This window comes from Abramis brama (assembly GCF_963993115.1).
Source record: "Abramis brama genome assembly, chromosome: 8".
Lineage (NCBI taxonomy): Eukaryota > Metazoa > Chordata > Actinopteri > Cypriniformes > Leuciscidae > Abramis > Abramis brama.
Genome location: NC_139970.1, coordinates 652,084 through 668,730, shown reverse-complemented (window position 1 = coordinate 668,730; position 16,647 = coordinate 652,084). Strand labels below are relative to the sequence as shown.

The following is a 16,647-nucleotide window of genomic DNA, read 5'->3' as shown; positions in this document are numbered from 1 at the left end:
AACTTTACCAGTATCGATATGCTAGATTGATAGTGAGTACTAAAAGCCATCTTATTTGTTTATATTTATAGTGATAAAGTTAGGTATTTTATTACATGTGATTCTGACATGATGTCACTGCATGCACTGCGCTCCTTCCTCTGCTCTCGTCTCAGGTAAATAATGCGTCTTCCAGCTGAGCCTGAGCGTTTGGCGTCGCGCGTTCATGTGTTTTGGGGGCGTGGCTTTGGAAGGAGCTCAGAAGGGAGGGGGTGGAGTGAATGGAAATAATTAGCTGTGTTTACAACAGTCGTGAGAGGCCTACAGACACTCGATTTTTATACTCTCTTTTTCAGAGTACTTATATTTTAATTATGTATTGGTATATAAAGACAGTTTAAACAAATTTGGAATGTTTTTTTTTTTAGAAAAATCCTACCTACCCTACCTTTAACTATCAATTAATTGAACGGCCATTCACTGCCATTATAAAGCTTGGAAGAGGCAGGACATTTTTATAATTACTCTGATTCCTAACGATCGAGATTGCTATGGTATACTGTCATACCACCCAGCCCTAATGTGCAGTATGGGTGGGGCAATGACAATAATTTCCATATTAAAAACCTAGAAAATATGGCTTCAGATGGAGTAAGTAATAGTTTATAGTTCATTTTTGAATATAAAACCACTTTCATTTTAGGGTGGTCTATTTAAATGCATATTTCAACCACTTACACAATGGTTTTGTTTTTTCCCTATCAGATTACCTGTCTGGGTCTGGTTGGTGGCTTTGACCTGGATAACACCGTGTGGAGAGTGCTGAAAGGCACTTTTACAACTGCTGTGGCACGTTATGAATTGGAGAGAAGTCAATGGGAAGATTGGTGTCCAACGCCTGATCGTAAAGGAAGTTGTCATTGGTGAGACCTTTTTTAGAAGTCCCTTTTATTTGTAGCACTTTGCACAATACAAAACTTTTCAAAACCGCTTTACAGAACATTGTATTTTTATTTCTGTTATCTCAGTAATAGTAATAGTCACAAATTCATGGTTCAGAGCTTAAAGGGATGGTTCGGAGTAAAATCAACCTATAGGGTCATTTGCACCATGATCGAGCCAAACACCAGCGCATGCCTACAACTATCTGTATTTAGTTCATTATCACTGTGTATTTAAAGGGTTAGTTCACCCAAAAATCAATTACTCACCCATGTTGTTCCACCCCCGTAAGACTTCTGTTCATCTTCAGAACACAAATTAAGATATTTATGATGAAATCTGAGAGCTGTCTCACTCCTCCATAGGCTTCTCTGTTATTGAAACTTGCCAGCCCAGAAAGTTAGTAAAGACATTGTTAAAATAGTCCAAGAATACAGTGGCTGAACCTTAAGTTTATCAAGTGTCGAGTTATACTTTTTGTGCGCAAAACAAGCAAAAATAACGACTTTATTCAACTCTTCATTTCATTCAACTCTTCATTTTCCTCTGAGTGAGTTCACGTAGTATAACAGCGCAGCGCTTCTGTGTTGTACGTCAGAACGTAGGCTCACGATTGGCCAGTATCCCACACATGACCAGCACCGGCCAATAGTGAGTCTACGCTCTGACGTACAACACAGAAGTTGGAAAAACTTGAGGGTAATTACAGACAGAATTTTCATTTTTGGGCGAACTAACCCTTTATGTTCCTCCTTGCATTCAGTACTTGGCCCATTATTGTTTGTGTGTTTCTGCTTCCAAATTGTCTCGCATCATTGCGGGTTATCTTGAGTTTATTTTGTGTTAGTAAAAACACTTATTTTTGTAGACTCTGTCTTTGGACTAAAACATGACATTAATGCTATCTGTGTTGGTGTTTTTTTACATTAGAGTGTGCATGTCTTTTTAAAAAAAAAAGCAGAATACATGCAGTGCTGTGAATTTTAACCGGTTGGTGCAAAAGTATTCTATAAGGAATTATGGTATAATTCTGGCCGACATATTGAAAAATACAATTTGCAATTCCTTTTGAAAATTTACTGGAAAAAAACTTTCATACAGTGGTAATTCAGAGGTGTTTAATTTGTTACTAATTGCAATTAAAATATTAAAGGATATTTACATTAATGATTTTTTCTTCATTCTCCTGCAGCTCTAGCTTTCAGGTTGTATTGCTGCTAACATTATTTAAATTCTTCTTTATTGCAGGTGCAGTCAGGCAGAATCCCCTTACTGGAAAAGATCAACACATTGCCGACCCTCATTGGAGACTTCTCTGCACATCAACACACTTCTCAACTCAAAGTTTCAAGTTTGCTTTAACTTTCTTAATTTCTCTTTAAAGTTCTCTTTACCAAGTTACTGTGATCTATTTGTATTACTCTCATTAGACTAATTGAACATAACATTAATACACGCTTTGATCGTGTTTTGAACTTTGGTGTAAAAAATTAACTTTGAATGCTATTTATATTAATTTGTATTCTTAAATGTTTTCAACTGAATTCTACTTAAGTACAACTGAGTAGCTGTAATTCTATGTATTCTTAAATGTTTTCAACTGAATACTACTGTAATTATTAAATTCAACTCTGTTGCTGTAATTATTAAATTCAACTCTGTTGCTGTAATTATATTTATTTTTATGAAATGTTTTCAGCTGAATACTACTGTAATTAAGTACAACACTTTAGTTGTAATTATTTAAATGCTTGTCAAAATAAATAGTTTTGAGTACATTTGTTGTTGAGTGTTTAATTTACCTGTGAGTTAATAAGACTTTAAATTCTGTCAGCTGCATGTGGGCCACATAAGGGCCGTTAGATTTTAACAGAACTCAGCCATACTAAAGTTGCACACCAGGCTCACATATGGGCCACATGAAATTGTAGTATTTGGCTCATGCTTGGTGGAGTTATGGCAGTCCTTTGGTTCAGTTCTGGCAAAGGAGATGTGGGCCATATCTGGGCCGGCAAACACAAACTAATCTGGGCCACAGCTCAGCTGTTTATCTGGCCCACATCTTTGCCAAAGGAAATTTGCTGACTGGGATTATTCTCTATGAGAGTACACACACCGGCGGCGCCTTTCAGCGTCTGTCTGCGGCGCCCAGCAACGGCTCAGGACCTTGTTCAAAATCCTGCCGCGCCACAGAGCGCCATTTACATAGTTTTACATTAAATGTACATTTATTTGTCTCAAATCGTCGTTAATGTATATACTGACTTCACCCTGTGCTGCAATATACATTTAGTTTTACATTCATTCACAGAAATCAGCTGCTTGAATGAAAATTGCTGATGTTATCGGATTTTCAGGTGATATTCTCAATTCATTCAGTTAACGGATGCTCTGAGGTAAAGTGAATTCAGACTGCAGACTTAGCAACGATTGTATTTAATTGTACTGTACAATCATAACATAGTACAGGCATTCATAATGTCCTTAAACATAACAATATTGCTGGCCATAAACTGAGAAATTGCGCGTCCGGTGTGCGATACCTCGAGTTGTCCTAGACGTGGCGTGGCGCGGCGCGTCCGGTGTGCGACCCCCCCCCATAGAGATAAATAAACGGCTCTGACGGCAGTATCTTTGCATTGCACCATGGGATGTCATTTTCAAATAATGCCCGTCAACATTGCATTTTATTATTGTTGTTATGTGTTGTGTTTTTTTTTTTATATGAACATAAAAAAATGCGTTGGAAAAAAAAATCTCGAGGACTCGGTCTGAAATTACGAGTCCTTCTCCTCCCACTGTGGTCCGAGACCGAGTCAAGACCGAGTCTTTGAAGGAACAAGTCCGAGACGAGTCCGAGAAAGCAGAAATCGGTCTCGAGTACTACATCACTAATATTTGGATCTGGTGACTTTTCTTCATAGGCTACAATCTTTAGCATTTAAAAACAACATGATCACCTGTAGTGGGAAATCTGCTCGCCTTCAGATAAAAGTGGATGTATATCGTATAAAAAGTTGTTATTAAGTGTAAGCATGTTATGTTTATGTTGAAATGTAATTTATTTTTTGTCTGTAAATATGTGTACCTCAGGGGAAATGTCGCCCTTTAGAGGTCTAAAATAAGGGCTTTCGCACCGGAGGAACCCTTTCACAGCTCCTAACCCTAACCCTTTCACAGAGGGGCGAGGCCAGAAATGTTAAAGTGGGTGGGCCTTCATTAAACAGGGTGGGCAGTGTGGCGTTCGGAAACTGCACGCCAGATCACCCAAAAAAATACAATACAATAAAATAAAATTCCAACACAGCATAACGTTCCATACTAGCAAATAACAACATTTAATATAATGGCAAATAACAACATATATACTCACTATATGCACATATACACTGAAACAAACACAATAACAGTCATATTTTCTGTCAAGTAGGCCTATACATTTTAGTCTATATGAATTATTGTTAGATTTTCTTTGCAAAAAATATTGAGAGAATTTTTGTATAATATACATTTACATCTACCTTCCTTAACATGTCGTCCACTCCAGCTCCTATAATATTAGTCTGAGACCACGGGGTTTTTGATTAAAAACGGATATGATCTCATCGTAATCAAGTGTCTCTGTCAGTTCACGTTCAAAGGAGAGAAGAGATCAATTGTTTAGGTGTCCAGTAGGCACTGAGAACCGTTGCACGGGGGGCTCGTCCAGGGCAGACAGGTCCTGTGGTGGGGTTCCAGAGACATTGGAAGTTGACTCTGTTGGTTCATTAGATGGACCATCTTTAATAATTGCTGACGTGCCTATTAGCAGGAGATGCAGATTCAGCTGCAGGTGGTCTAGCTTCATTGGTAGACCTGGTTTCTTCAGTACACTTGAAACATCCAATTTAGGCTTCTTAAAAAAATCTACTGATTGTTATTAGCGTCGCCATTTTCAAATGCAAATCTACAAACACACGAATCGTACTATTATCACGTAATAGGCGAGACTAACAGCAACTGACGAATCATATTCACCTTTTTATTTTGACGAACAAATGTAAAAATAATGTTTAACATTAACAAATGATGTATGAATAATCAAGTAGCCTAAACCCAAGTTGCTTCAGTCCAGTAAATGTTCATCTAACATTTACTTTGTAAAAATCATTAAAGATTCATGATAAAAAGACATTACTTGACGAAGTCTGGTCTCTCGATCAGAGGACAGAAGGCATGAAGTAGATTGAGCACAACAGGGTTCTCTGCAAAGATTTGGCCATATTGATAATTTATTGGCCCTAGAAATTTGCATATTAAATATGATACAGAAGGCTAATATAGTCATAAATAGGCATTATACTTATTGTTCAACAGAATTTTACAAAGAATAATGTAGTGAATAAATGTTTTAAAAAATATTGTAATACACATTGCCAAACAAGCATTCTGTTTTCAATTAATTTACTCCCAAAAGGAGTTACGTATCCTGGAGATGCAAACATTAAAGGAGACATATCATGCTTTTAAATTGTTCCTTTTTACATATAAATCATACATTTGTAGTCTATATAAAGCGGAACTGCAATGCTTGGGTCTGAATTCCTCATTATTATAGCTCCACAGGCCCTTTTCTACCCCTTTTCTGATGTGCGTCTGAGAGCAACTCGTTTTGGTGCGGTCTCTTTAAATACAATTGAGACCCTTCATACCCCGCCCACACTCGGTTCAATTCCACCCCGTTCGGCCATTTTTGTAGTTTGATAGCAGAGATACGATTATCTAGCGGCACAGAAACTTTTTATTCACACGTTATTAACAAAATGTCAACAACGGAAGACTTGTCCAGCCAGCCTTACATGTTCGAGCCAGAGTCGGAGCAGGAGCGAGATGAAAATGAAGACGACGAACCTGCAGAACAACGTCTTCATATGGATGTATCGCAATGGTGTGTTACTGTATTTACACATGAAACTTTGGTCTTCCGACCTTTTACCACCGTGTCGATTTATTTTGATTAATATGTGCGAGGGAGAGAGAGCAAGACAGCGTCTAGTTTGGAGATGGTGATGTCTTGTTTACACTTTCGCCTGGCTCCGAAGAGAGAGAGTGCGCGTGCGCGACCGGGTCTCTCTCTCTGCTCGTTCTTTCAGTTAAACATGCGTCCTGTAACAAGCGCGGCAGTTCATCTACATTAAGCGATGTAATGAAGCGTGTGGGTTACTACATCCAACAACCGAACATTTTAACTTACCCTCTCGTAACTTCTGCATCCTTTAGCTTGGACTACAAAATTGCAGCGAGAAATAAAAATGGCGGATTGCTCGAAGTGTTGGGCCGGAAGTCAATGTCCTTATTTGGCAGTTCCGCTGCAAATACTGTGACGTAATAGTTCAAAAAACGTCATAGATAACAGAAAAATCGGAACAGGTTGAAAAATATGACCAAAACAGAATATTATATCAACGAAGCACCTGAAGAGAATAATTTCATATTTTCTGTACTTCTAAACACTCCAAATATACAACAAAATGCATTTAAGGGCTAAAAAAGTGCATTTGGCATGATATGTCCCCTTTAAAATAAAAAAAATAGGTGAAATTCTATTATTTGTGTCCTAATAAGATGGAAAATGTCTCTTTATGCGAGTAGAAGGGACGAGCTGTCAAACCGCTGATGATTAACAGAGTACCCTGATGATCTCGTACACTAGTAGTGTCCAGTCCAGCGTTACTCGTGAAAGGCTGGGATACACCACATGATTAACAGAGTACCCTGATGAACTCGTACACTAGTAGTGTCCAGTCCAGCGTTATTCGTGAACAGTGTTGGGGCTAGTTACTCAAAAAAGTAATATATTACATATTACATATTACTCTCAAAAATAGTAATGCCTTACTTTACTTTATTACTCCCTGGAGAAAGTAACTAGTTATATTACTAGTTACATTTTTTTTCTTAATTACTCTATAATTGCCTGAGATGCATCAGATGGAGGGAGAACATACAAAGGAGGAGTGTTCTTTAGGGTCTTTATTACGCCAACAACAGACTGGCACTGTCTAGCACAAATAACTACAAACAACTGTACTTGTGCAATCAAGTACAAACAAGTATTAACTTCCTCAATGTTTAACAAACACCGTCTGGTGCAAACAATCAATAAATTTGATTGTCAATTTATAACAAGTCCAAACATATATTAACTTCCTCAATGTTTAACAAACACTGTCTAGTGCAAACAATCAATTTGATTGTCAATTTATAACAAGCACAAGAACATATTAACTTCCTCAATGTTTAACAAAAACCATCTAGTGCAAAAAATCAATTTGATTGTCGATTAACAAGTACAAACAAAAAAAATATTAACTTCCTCAAAAAAATATATCCATAAATAAAAAAGACTGGCCTTACCAGCACTGTGTAGAGGAGAGGTAAATTGTTAAAAAGCAAACACAGTGCAGAGGAGAGGTAGGTTGTTGAAATGAGTTAAAGCAAATACAGAAGACTCAAAGTAAATAAAAGGAAAAATACAGTTGGCATTTACTGTAATGCATTTTTCTGGTGCAAAATATGAGCTTCTGAATGTGTCAGCTTATTTGTCAAAGTAGTGGTTATACCTCATAAGGAGGAGTCTCTCAAAGCGCTTGTCTCCTAACCTGTTCCTCCTTGGAGTGAGAACAAGGCTTCCCAGGCTGAATAGCCTCTCCACTGGAGCACTGGATGCTGGTGCTGTATTGTATTTTAAAGATAAGTTCTTAATTCTGGGGAAGTTGTCTAGGACCCCCATCTCTGACCCAGACTTCAGGTACTCCATCACCTCCCTGTCTGGGCCAAAAGATCCTGAATCCTGCTCTTCCTCAAACACAAAAAAGTCATCCTCACTACTGCTGGATGCTGGACTAATCTGTGGAGGCCTGACCTCATGCTCCTCATTGTGGGGGGCAGCCAGGGGTGAAGCACGACACTCTGTTATCAGCAGAGTCTTTAGGGCCTCTCTCCTGGTCTCTTCCCTCAACCACCTCATCTTGAACTTCGGCAGAGTGACAGCAGCCAGGAGACCCTCCCTACTGTCCAAAACAGAAGCAAAGCGGGTTTTGATGGCCTGTAAGAAAAATATTTCTAAAATTAGATATTTCTCTTAAAGAGGAAAAACATACCTTCCTGTGGAAGGAGTTGACATGTAAATGATGCAACAGGCATATTGACTATACCAGGTCTTCAGAAACACAGTACCAGTATACAATTCTTACATTCTCTAAGAGCCTATTTCAGTGTGAAATTTAGAAGACTGTGATAATGGAAGCATCTGTGATAGTGGAGGGATGTGCAATTGTGCATATGACAGGCTTCTCTCATATCACACAAAGTTACAGTCAGTAAGTCTTAAATACACACTCACAGCCTACCTGCACTATGACATCAGGCAGATTTGCCATCATCTCGGAGAGGCCGGGACGCAATGCCAAGGTCTTTGACATCAGAGACTCCAGTGTCGGTAATAGATTGCCATAATAACAATCATTTTCCCCTGGAATGAATGAATATGAATCAATGAATGAATTACTTGTTTGATTCAAATGTTTAACATTCAAAAAAAGGAAAGGCAAGAAGCCACAGGTTTACATTAACCTATACTTTATCTCACCTTGTAAACGGTCCAAAGCTTTTGTAAGCGGTTTTGTGACTGTGCAATACTCTACAAGGAATTTGTACTCTCGCTCGGAAAAGGCTCGTACACCTAACTGACTGCAGAGAGTTGTCAACTGTGGTCTGGATATCTCAGTTATTCGTGCAACTGCATTGTGGAAAGAGTTCCATCTCGTCACTGTAGGCACCATGAGCTTTTTTCCACAAAGGCTTTCCACTAGCTCTGCAGCTACTGTAGACCGGCTGGCCTTAGTCCAGAGGGCAGAGCACTTTGCAGTGGCACTTCTGTAAATTGTTTTGTTTGTCACTGTCAACCATTTTTCAATATCAACAGTTGATATCAAATTAAGTGTGTGCGAGGCACATCTTAAGTGAGGGGGGAGAGTAAAGTGTCCTGGGTCTTCTTGTTCCGTGGAGAGCACTTCTTGTACATCGGTAAATGACACTTCTTCATCCTCCCCTGATCCCTCGTCCTCTGAATCGGATGCTGCTGCTGCTGCTGGCTTGGGCTCATACTCCCTGAATGTGAGAAGTGCAAGAAGAAAAAAAAAACTATAATGTGTGGCCTATTCAATTCAAATGTAATCATATCATGTGTCTTCTTGATTAATGCAATCAAATTAAACAATTCATTAACTTATACATTTGCAAATAAGTACAAGTAAGTAAACTATTATTCAACTGACCTGAAAGCCTTAACAAAATTCGATCCATTGTCTGTGACTGTTGCTGTGACCTTCTCTGACAGTCCATAAGATGAGTGAACCTGCTCAATTTCAGTGGCCACAATGTCATATGTGTGTCGTCCTTTGATTCTTTTGCAGGCAAGGGCTGCTTTTTCACGATGGAAGTTGCTTGGATCAATCCAATGGGCAGTCATGCCTATGTAGCTTTTGTTGTGACAAGTCCAGATGTCAGCGGTCGTTGACACATACTCAGTGCTCTCAAACGTTTTCTTCAGCTCACTTTCCATCATGGCGTAACATTTATCTAGGTACATTGCGAAGGTTTTCCTGTCCTGGTCTGCCCTGCTATCTTTCTAAAAGACAGCGATTCGACGGTAGAAAGAGGTAACATTTCTTCTACTACGTACGAGGCAACAAGCTTATTTATCTCGGATTTTGATGTTGGTAGTACTTTATGTTCAAATAAAAATGTTTTTGCTGCTTGTGGGGCTGCTCGTTCATGTCACTCTGTCGCTTCGCAACGAACTTGATGTGTCCGTGCTGTCGCTGCAGGTGCTTCTTCAAGTTGGAGGTAGAGTTACAAGCGGTGGAGAGCAGCTTTCTCCCCGGGCAGAGTGTGCACTTCACCGTCAAGTTATTTTCCTTCCGTTGAACATATTCAAAATAATTACTGAACCCACCCGTCGAAACTAGCTTTCTGTTGCTGGGAACCTTCCTCTGAAAAAGAGCTTGCCGTTGTTGACGCTTCCATTTTTCCCCATCTGTCTTTGAGGGTGCCGCTCTGCTGCTGGCTGCCGGGTGTCGACCAATCTGTGATGGTAAATGATACCTCGTGCCAAACCCAGACCAATCACTGTTCCATTCACGCCCTCCTCCCCTTCCCTTCTGTTCTCTGTTGTGTGCCTTGTGTGTGATGAAGGTGCTACTGGCAAATGTAACGCAAGTAACTAGCTCGGGAAAACTGTAATAATATTACCATTTTCAGACGAGTAATGCCTTACACTACCAGTTACTGAACTTTGTAACGCGTTACACCCAACACTGTTCGTGAAAGGCTGTGATACACCACATGATTAACAGAGTACCCCGATGAACTCGTACACTAGTAGTGTCCAGTCCAGCGTTACTCGTGAAAGGCTGGGATACACCACATGATTAACAGAGTACCCTGATGATCTCGTACACTAGTAGTGTCCAGTCCAGCGTTACTCGTGAAAGGCTGGGATACACCACATGATTAACAGAGTACCCTGATGATCTCGTACACTAGTAGTGTCCAGTCCAGCGTTACTCGTGAAAGGCTAGGATACACCACATGATTAACAGAGTACCCTGATGAACTCGTACACTAGTAGTGTCCAGTCCAGCGTTACTCGTGAAAGGCTAGGATACACCACATGATTAACAGAGTACCCTGATGAACTCGTACACTAGTAGTGTCCAGTCCAGCGTTACTCGTGAAAGGCTGGGATACACCACATGATAAAAAGAGTACCCTGATGATCTCGTACACTAGTAGTGTCCAGTCCAGCGTTACTCGTGAAAGGCTGGGATACACCACATGATTAACAGAGTACCCTGATGATCTCGTACACTAGTAGTGTCCAGTCCAGCGTTACTCGTGAAAGGCTGGGATACACCACATGATTAACAGAGTACCCTGATGATCTCGTACACTAGTAGTGTCCAGTCCAGCGTTACTCGTGAAAGGCTGGGATACACCACATGATTAACAGAGTACCCTGATGATCTCGTACACTAGTAGTGTCCAGTCCAGCGTTACTCGTGAAAGGCTGGGATACACCACATGATTAACAGAGTACCCTGATGAACTCGTACACTAGTAGTGTCCAGTCCAGCGTTACTCGTGAAAGGCTGGGATACACCACATGATTAACAGAATACCCTGATGAACTCGTACACTAGTAGTGTCCAGTCCAGCGTTACTCGTGAAAGGCTGGGATACACCACATGATTAACAGAGTACCCTGATGAACTCGTACACTAGTATTCTGCGACCCGGAGAGTCTGCAGGAGTTGCCGAATGTCGGCGCCGCTCTGCTGATTCAAAATCACGTAGTGTATGATGGGCACAGACTCAGATTTTTTTAGCGTCAGATTATGATTCCATCCAGTCGGAGGATATCAAAACATGTTTGATATTTTAAGCCGATTTAAGAACACACATCGTAGTGTATGACGCTACTGGAACCGGAATAAGCCTTAATATTTGCGTCCTCAGCGCCGCTCACCTCTAACTCCCACTGTAATCTGTACTCTTCTTTTTGAAATGAAAAAAAAAACTGTAGCCTACTTTTAATTCGTTGTGCCGGGTGACATTCCTCTCTTTGTTTTATTTTAACGCAATACATGTTGTTATGCGTAGTTTATTCTAAACGTGCTGTATCTTTTTTTTCTGGACGATGCTCAATTCACAAGTTAATAATTCTTTTGAATCGATTCTGTTAAAAACGTCATTAAACAATTTGGCAGAACTGTCTAAATCGGTTCGGGAATCAGTTTGAATGATTTGTTTCTGCACACACGGAATCTGAAGCGGTTTCACACTCGGTCTCGTAACAGGAAGATTTAAGAACATCAAGTGTTGGATGAAGTGGACCTACAGTCAAGTGAAAGCAAATCTGCAAATGCATCCTATTGTCCGCCAGCGATGAAGGTCTTTATTAGTTGAACATCTTCATATGCTGTCTGTGAATGAATGATTCCACAGGACAGTACATTCCATTTCATTTCATTCAGGGAATATTTTACAACCAGACAGATTATTAGTCTACGCCACGATAGCACTACTAGAAAGAATGACATTACCAGTTTCTTGAACATATACATTAATTTAAACATTAAATAAGCCATTGTCCACAGTTTATGAAATGAACACGCGGTGATGTTGTGTGTATTGCGCAGTGGCGTGTGAACTCGTCTTGAAAACGAATGCCTTTGCCTGTCTTAGACACAGTAACACGCTTGCAGAAATATACATGAGCTTGATCACATGTTGGAGAACAGACAGAATACGACCCGTGATGTGCGTTTGATGGTAGTGTGTGTTCAGATGTTCAGTAGCGGTCATGAGCGCGAGCACATGTGAAGAGTTTAACTCTTTCTTCTCTGTGTCAATGGTTCCCTTTACATGCCTGTGAATGCAGAACTCTGCAGATTCACTTTATTTCCACATTGTTTAATAATCCAAATGTAGTTGTTGTTATTATACAAACCAAAGGACAGGCAATGATTTTCGGGCTGAAAGAAAAAATGCTTGTCTCTGTGTTTGTTGCAAAGATAGCCTATCTAATTATGATAATAATAATCATTTAAATTAAAAATATCTAAATAACACACACACACACACACACACACACACATATATACATATATATATATATATATATATATATATATATATATATATATATATATATATATATTAGTACAATACAGGAATACAATACAGGAAAATAATACGACTCGAGTAAGAGTAAATAAGTAGTTTGCTGAAAAACTACTCAAGTAACTACATTACAAAGTACTTTAGTATATTTTAATAATAATATTATACGTGTTGTATCCATTAAAGAAAACGCATTTAGTTTCTTATTTATGTTTAAATGATAGGCCTATAATGTTATTTTCTAATTTCATCTGTGTTGATTATATGAAAAGTGAACAGCAAGATAGGGATAAGATAGGTAAGATGGAGTAAGATAGGATAATTAGATGCGCAATATCGGGAGATAATGACATATGGAGTGGGTCAGACATGATTTTGACCCCTTGATTAAGTTTTGATTAGAAAGCCTTTCTTTAAAGTGAATTTCGTTTTGTAAAAATTTTATCTTAATTTTAATCAATGTTTCATCAACCAATTGTCTGGATTTAATAAATAAGAAGCAATCAACCACTAAAATCAGGACGTGGAGGCACCGGTGCGTGAACTGGAGCTCGTCTCATAAATGAACCGAAACTCATACATGAGAAATATATTTATGGAAAGCTTGAAATGTCTACTTTTAAACAAAACGTGCATTTCTTTCTATAGGCACGTTCACAATACTCCGAAGATTGCGAGTCAGCATTGTCAACTTCATCTTTGCAGCCGACACTGACACAGAAAACACCAGTTGATTAATAAACAATTAAAATGTCTCCTTGCTATATTTGACACATTCATAATCATTACTTTTGCTGGATTTGTGGCAAACTTCATGTGTGCGCTTGAGTGCGGAACAGGCTTATTACGTAAACGCTCATTATGGTTTAGTCTCTCCAGTATTAAGTAATTCAATTAATATAAATATGTGATTAGTCAACTAATGGCTTAAATGAACAACTACAAATTAACAGCCCTTCTTATTTCACATATTTTCGAACCAGCATGACACAAAGGGCATTCTTCATAAAGTCTCTCTCCGCTCTGGAGGAAATATCCCCACTCCGCTCACATGCTCTGGTGTGAGACAATGTGTTCCTTCTGTTGTCTGAGAGTTGATTGACAGCTTTTAGGTGTGTTATTGGCAGCGTCACCCTCTGGTTACATAAACGCGTCACCACCGCATCAGCACCAAAAACATGGGGATTTTTTTAGACAATAATCGCACAACCTATTCCATATTCTACAATTAAAACAACTAATCGAATATTCGAAAATTGTGAACCATCCCTAATAAGCAACATGATTTTGGAGCAAAACATGATATTAATCTCATAAATTGTCGTGTTTGACATACTAACATACTAGCTCTCCCTGTTGCTAAGAGCATTGTTTTATTGCTAATTTTGAAAAGTCCACGTAAGATCATTTGAATGTTTTTTTAAGAAGGGCAAATGAGAGGTCTAATTAAAGAAATGGATTAAAATAGTATGAGTAAAAATGTGCCAGTAAAACAATAAAGCAGGGTACGGTTTACCCTGGGGGTATGGGGGACCCCATACCCCCCTCTGGCTCTGCCCCATACTCCCCTCTGGCTCTGCCCCTATACCCCCCTCTGGCTCTGCCCCATACCCCCCTCTGGCTCTGCCCCATACCCCCCTCTGGCTCTGCCCCAATACACCCCTCTGGCTCTGCCCCTATACCCCCCCTATACCCCCCTCTGGCTCTGCCCCAATACACCCCTCTGGCTCTGCCCCAATACCCCTCTCTGGCTCTGCCCCAATACACCCCTCTGGCTCTGCCCCAATACCCCTCTCTGGCTCTGCCCCTATACCCCCCCTATACCCCCCCTCTGGCTCTGCCCCAATACCCCCCTCTGGCTCTGCCTCATACCCCTCTCTGGCTCTGCCCCAATACACCCCTCTGGCTCTGCCCCAATACCCCTCTCTGGCTCTGCCCCTATACCCCCCTCTGGCTCTGCCCCTATACCCCCCCTCTGGCTCTGCCCCAATACACCCCTCTGGCTCTGCCCCAATACCCCTCTCTGGCTCTGCCCCAATACACCCCTCTGGCTCTGCCCCAATACCTCCCTCTGGCTCTGCCCCTATACCCCCCCTCTGGCTCTGCCCCAATACCCCCCTCTGGCTCTGCCCCTATACCCCCCCTATACCCCCCCTCTGGCTCTGCCCCAATACACCCCTCTGGCTCTGCCCCAATACCCCTCTCTGGCTCTGCCCCTATACCCCCCTCTGGCTCTGCCCCTATACCCTCCCTATACCCCCCCTCTGGCTCTGCCCCTAGACCCCCCTCTGGCTCTGCCCCTAGACCCCCCCTCTGGCTCTGCCCCTAGACCCCCCTCTGGCTCTGCCCCAAGACTCCCCTCTGGCTCTGCCCCTAGACCCCCTCTGGCTCTGCCCCTATACCCCCCTCTGGCTCTGCTCCTAGACCCCCCTCTGGCTCTGCCCCTGCCCCTAGATCCTCCTCTGGCTCTGCCCCTATACCCCCCTCTGGCTCTGCTCCTAGACCCCCCTCTGGCTCTGCCCCTGCCCCTAGACCCCCCCTCTGGCTCTGCCCCTAGACCCCCCTCTGGCTCTGCCCCAAGACTCCCCTCTGGCTCTGCCCCTAGACCCCCTCTGGCTCTGCCCCTAGACCCCCGTCTGGCTCTGCCCCTAGACCCCCGTCTGGCTCTGCCCCTAGACCCTCGTCTGGCTCTGCCCCTAGACCCCCCTCTGGCTCTGCCCCTAGACCTACCTCTGGCTCTGCCCCTAGACTCCCCTCTGGCTCTGCCCCTAGACCCCCCTCTGGCTCTGCCCCTAGACTCCCCTCTGGCTCTGCCCCTAGACCCCCCTCTGGCTCTGGCCCCTAGACCCCCCTCTGGCTCTGCCCTTAGACCCCCCTCTGGCTCTGCCCCTAGACCCCCCTCTGGCTCTGCCCCTAGACCCCCCTCTGGCTCTGCCCCTAGACCCCCCTCTGGCTCTGGCCCTAGACCCCCCTCTGGCTCTGCTCCTAGACCCCCCTCTAGCTCTGCCCCTAGACCCCCCTCTGGCTCTGCCCCTAGACCCCCCTCTGGCTCTGCCTCTTCTCACACATTCTCTCCAATCCTTCCCATTACAGGATAAACCCATTACGGATAAACTCGGGAACGAGTCTAAGAAGCAAGAGTGTGTAGAAGGTTTCTACAGTAGATGTTCATCTGAGGAGACAGAGAGGCAGTGCCACGTAAAACAACTGAATGAGAAATGAGGCAAACACTAAGAAATATAACATTAATAACTGCATAAATGATTGGCTTTTCTAAGTGCCTGTACAGTGACACCAGCGCCTTTCTTTCCTCTGAGTGCATTGTGGGTAATTGAGAAGGAATGGGGGAAAGTCACATGATCGGCTATGATTGGATGTTCACGTGATAAGTCCCGCCTCTTGCTTTCGTGCGCGTTCTGAATGAATAAATAATGGTGTAAATGGGAAGTTCATAAAAGTAAAAACTCTTTCCTGGGTGACACTGAGATTACAGGCAGATCTGTGTGTCTGTGTCCATCAGTGTTTCTGAGCAACTGATGAGCCCAACATAAAGAACACACTAAAGATCTATCTGGCTTTATGAGTGAACTCTGCACTCTTTCTGTAGTGGATTGCTGTGTTTCAGAGGATATGCTGGCCACTGTTTCAGATGCTCATTTCATCTCATGAGAATCTACGATGCAGAAAAACACTGAGTTTACACACACCTGGCAGAATCGGCTAAATATTAATCAGTGAACATGAAGTCCACAAGACAAACTAATGTCTGGATTTATAAACCTGACCCGTTCAGAAGTTCACAGGGTGCTTTTCTCATCGCTGTGTGACTTTGGTCCTCCATCTGGTCTGGATACTGGCTGGGTCCGACTGACTCGGAATATAACCTCGGAATATAAACAGAAAGACCAACATTATTATGACAGACATGCCATTCTTATGATGTAATGAGTACATCAGGTGTTACTATGTACTATGTACTATGTACTTACTAAAGTATTA

The 16,647-nt window shown here is 41.8% G+C and overlaps 2 protein-coding genes across 6 annotated transcripts in view; one reads left to right on the top strand and one right to left on the bottom strand.

Annotated features, from left to right (window-relative positions):
• Nucleotides 1-16,647, top strand: part of LOC311088683 (interferon alpha/beta receptor 1a-like) — a 41,520-nt gene that overhangs the window by 12,832 nt on the left and 12,041 nt on the right. The gene's annotated exons all lie outside the window — the stretch shown is intronic.
• Nucleotides 7,499-10,078, bottom strand: LOC311088759 (uncharacterized protein; the record flags this gene model as incomplete). The annotated part of the gene is made up of 3 exons (XM_084123040.1): nucleotides 8,552-10,078; nucleotides 8,313-8,434; nucleotides 7,499-8,008 (listed from the first exon to the last, which is right to left on the bottom strand). Exons 1-3 carry the CDS (start codon nucleotides 8,742-8,744, stop codon nucleotides 7,499-7,501), a joined length of 825 nt encoding a protein of 274 aa, XP_083979166.1. The 5' UTR covers nucleotides 8,745-10,078.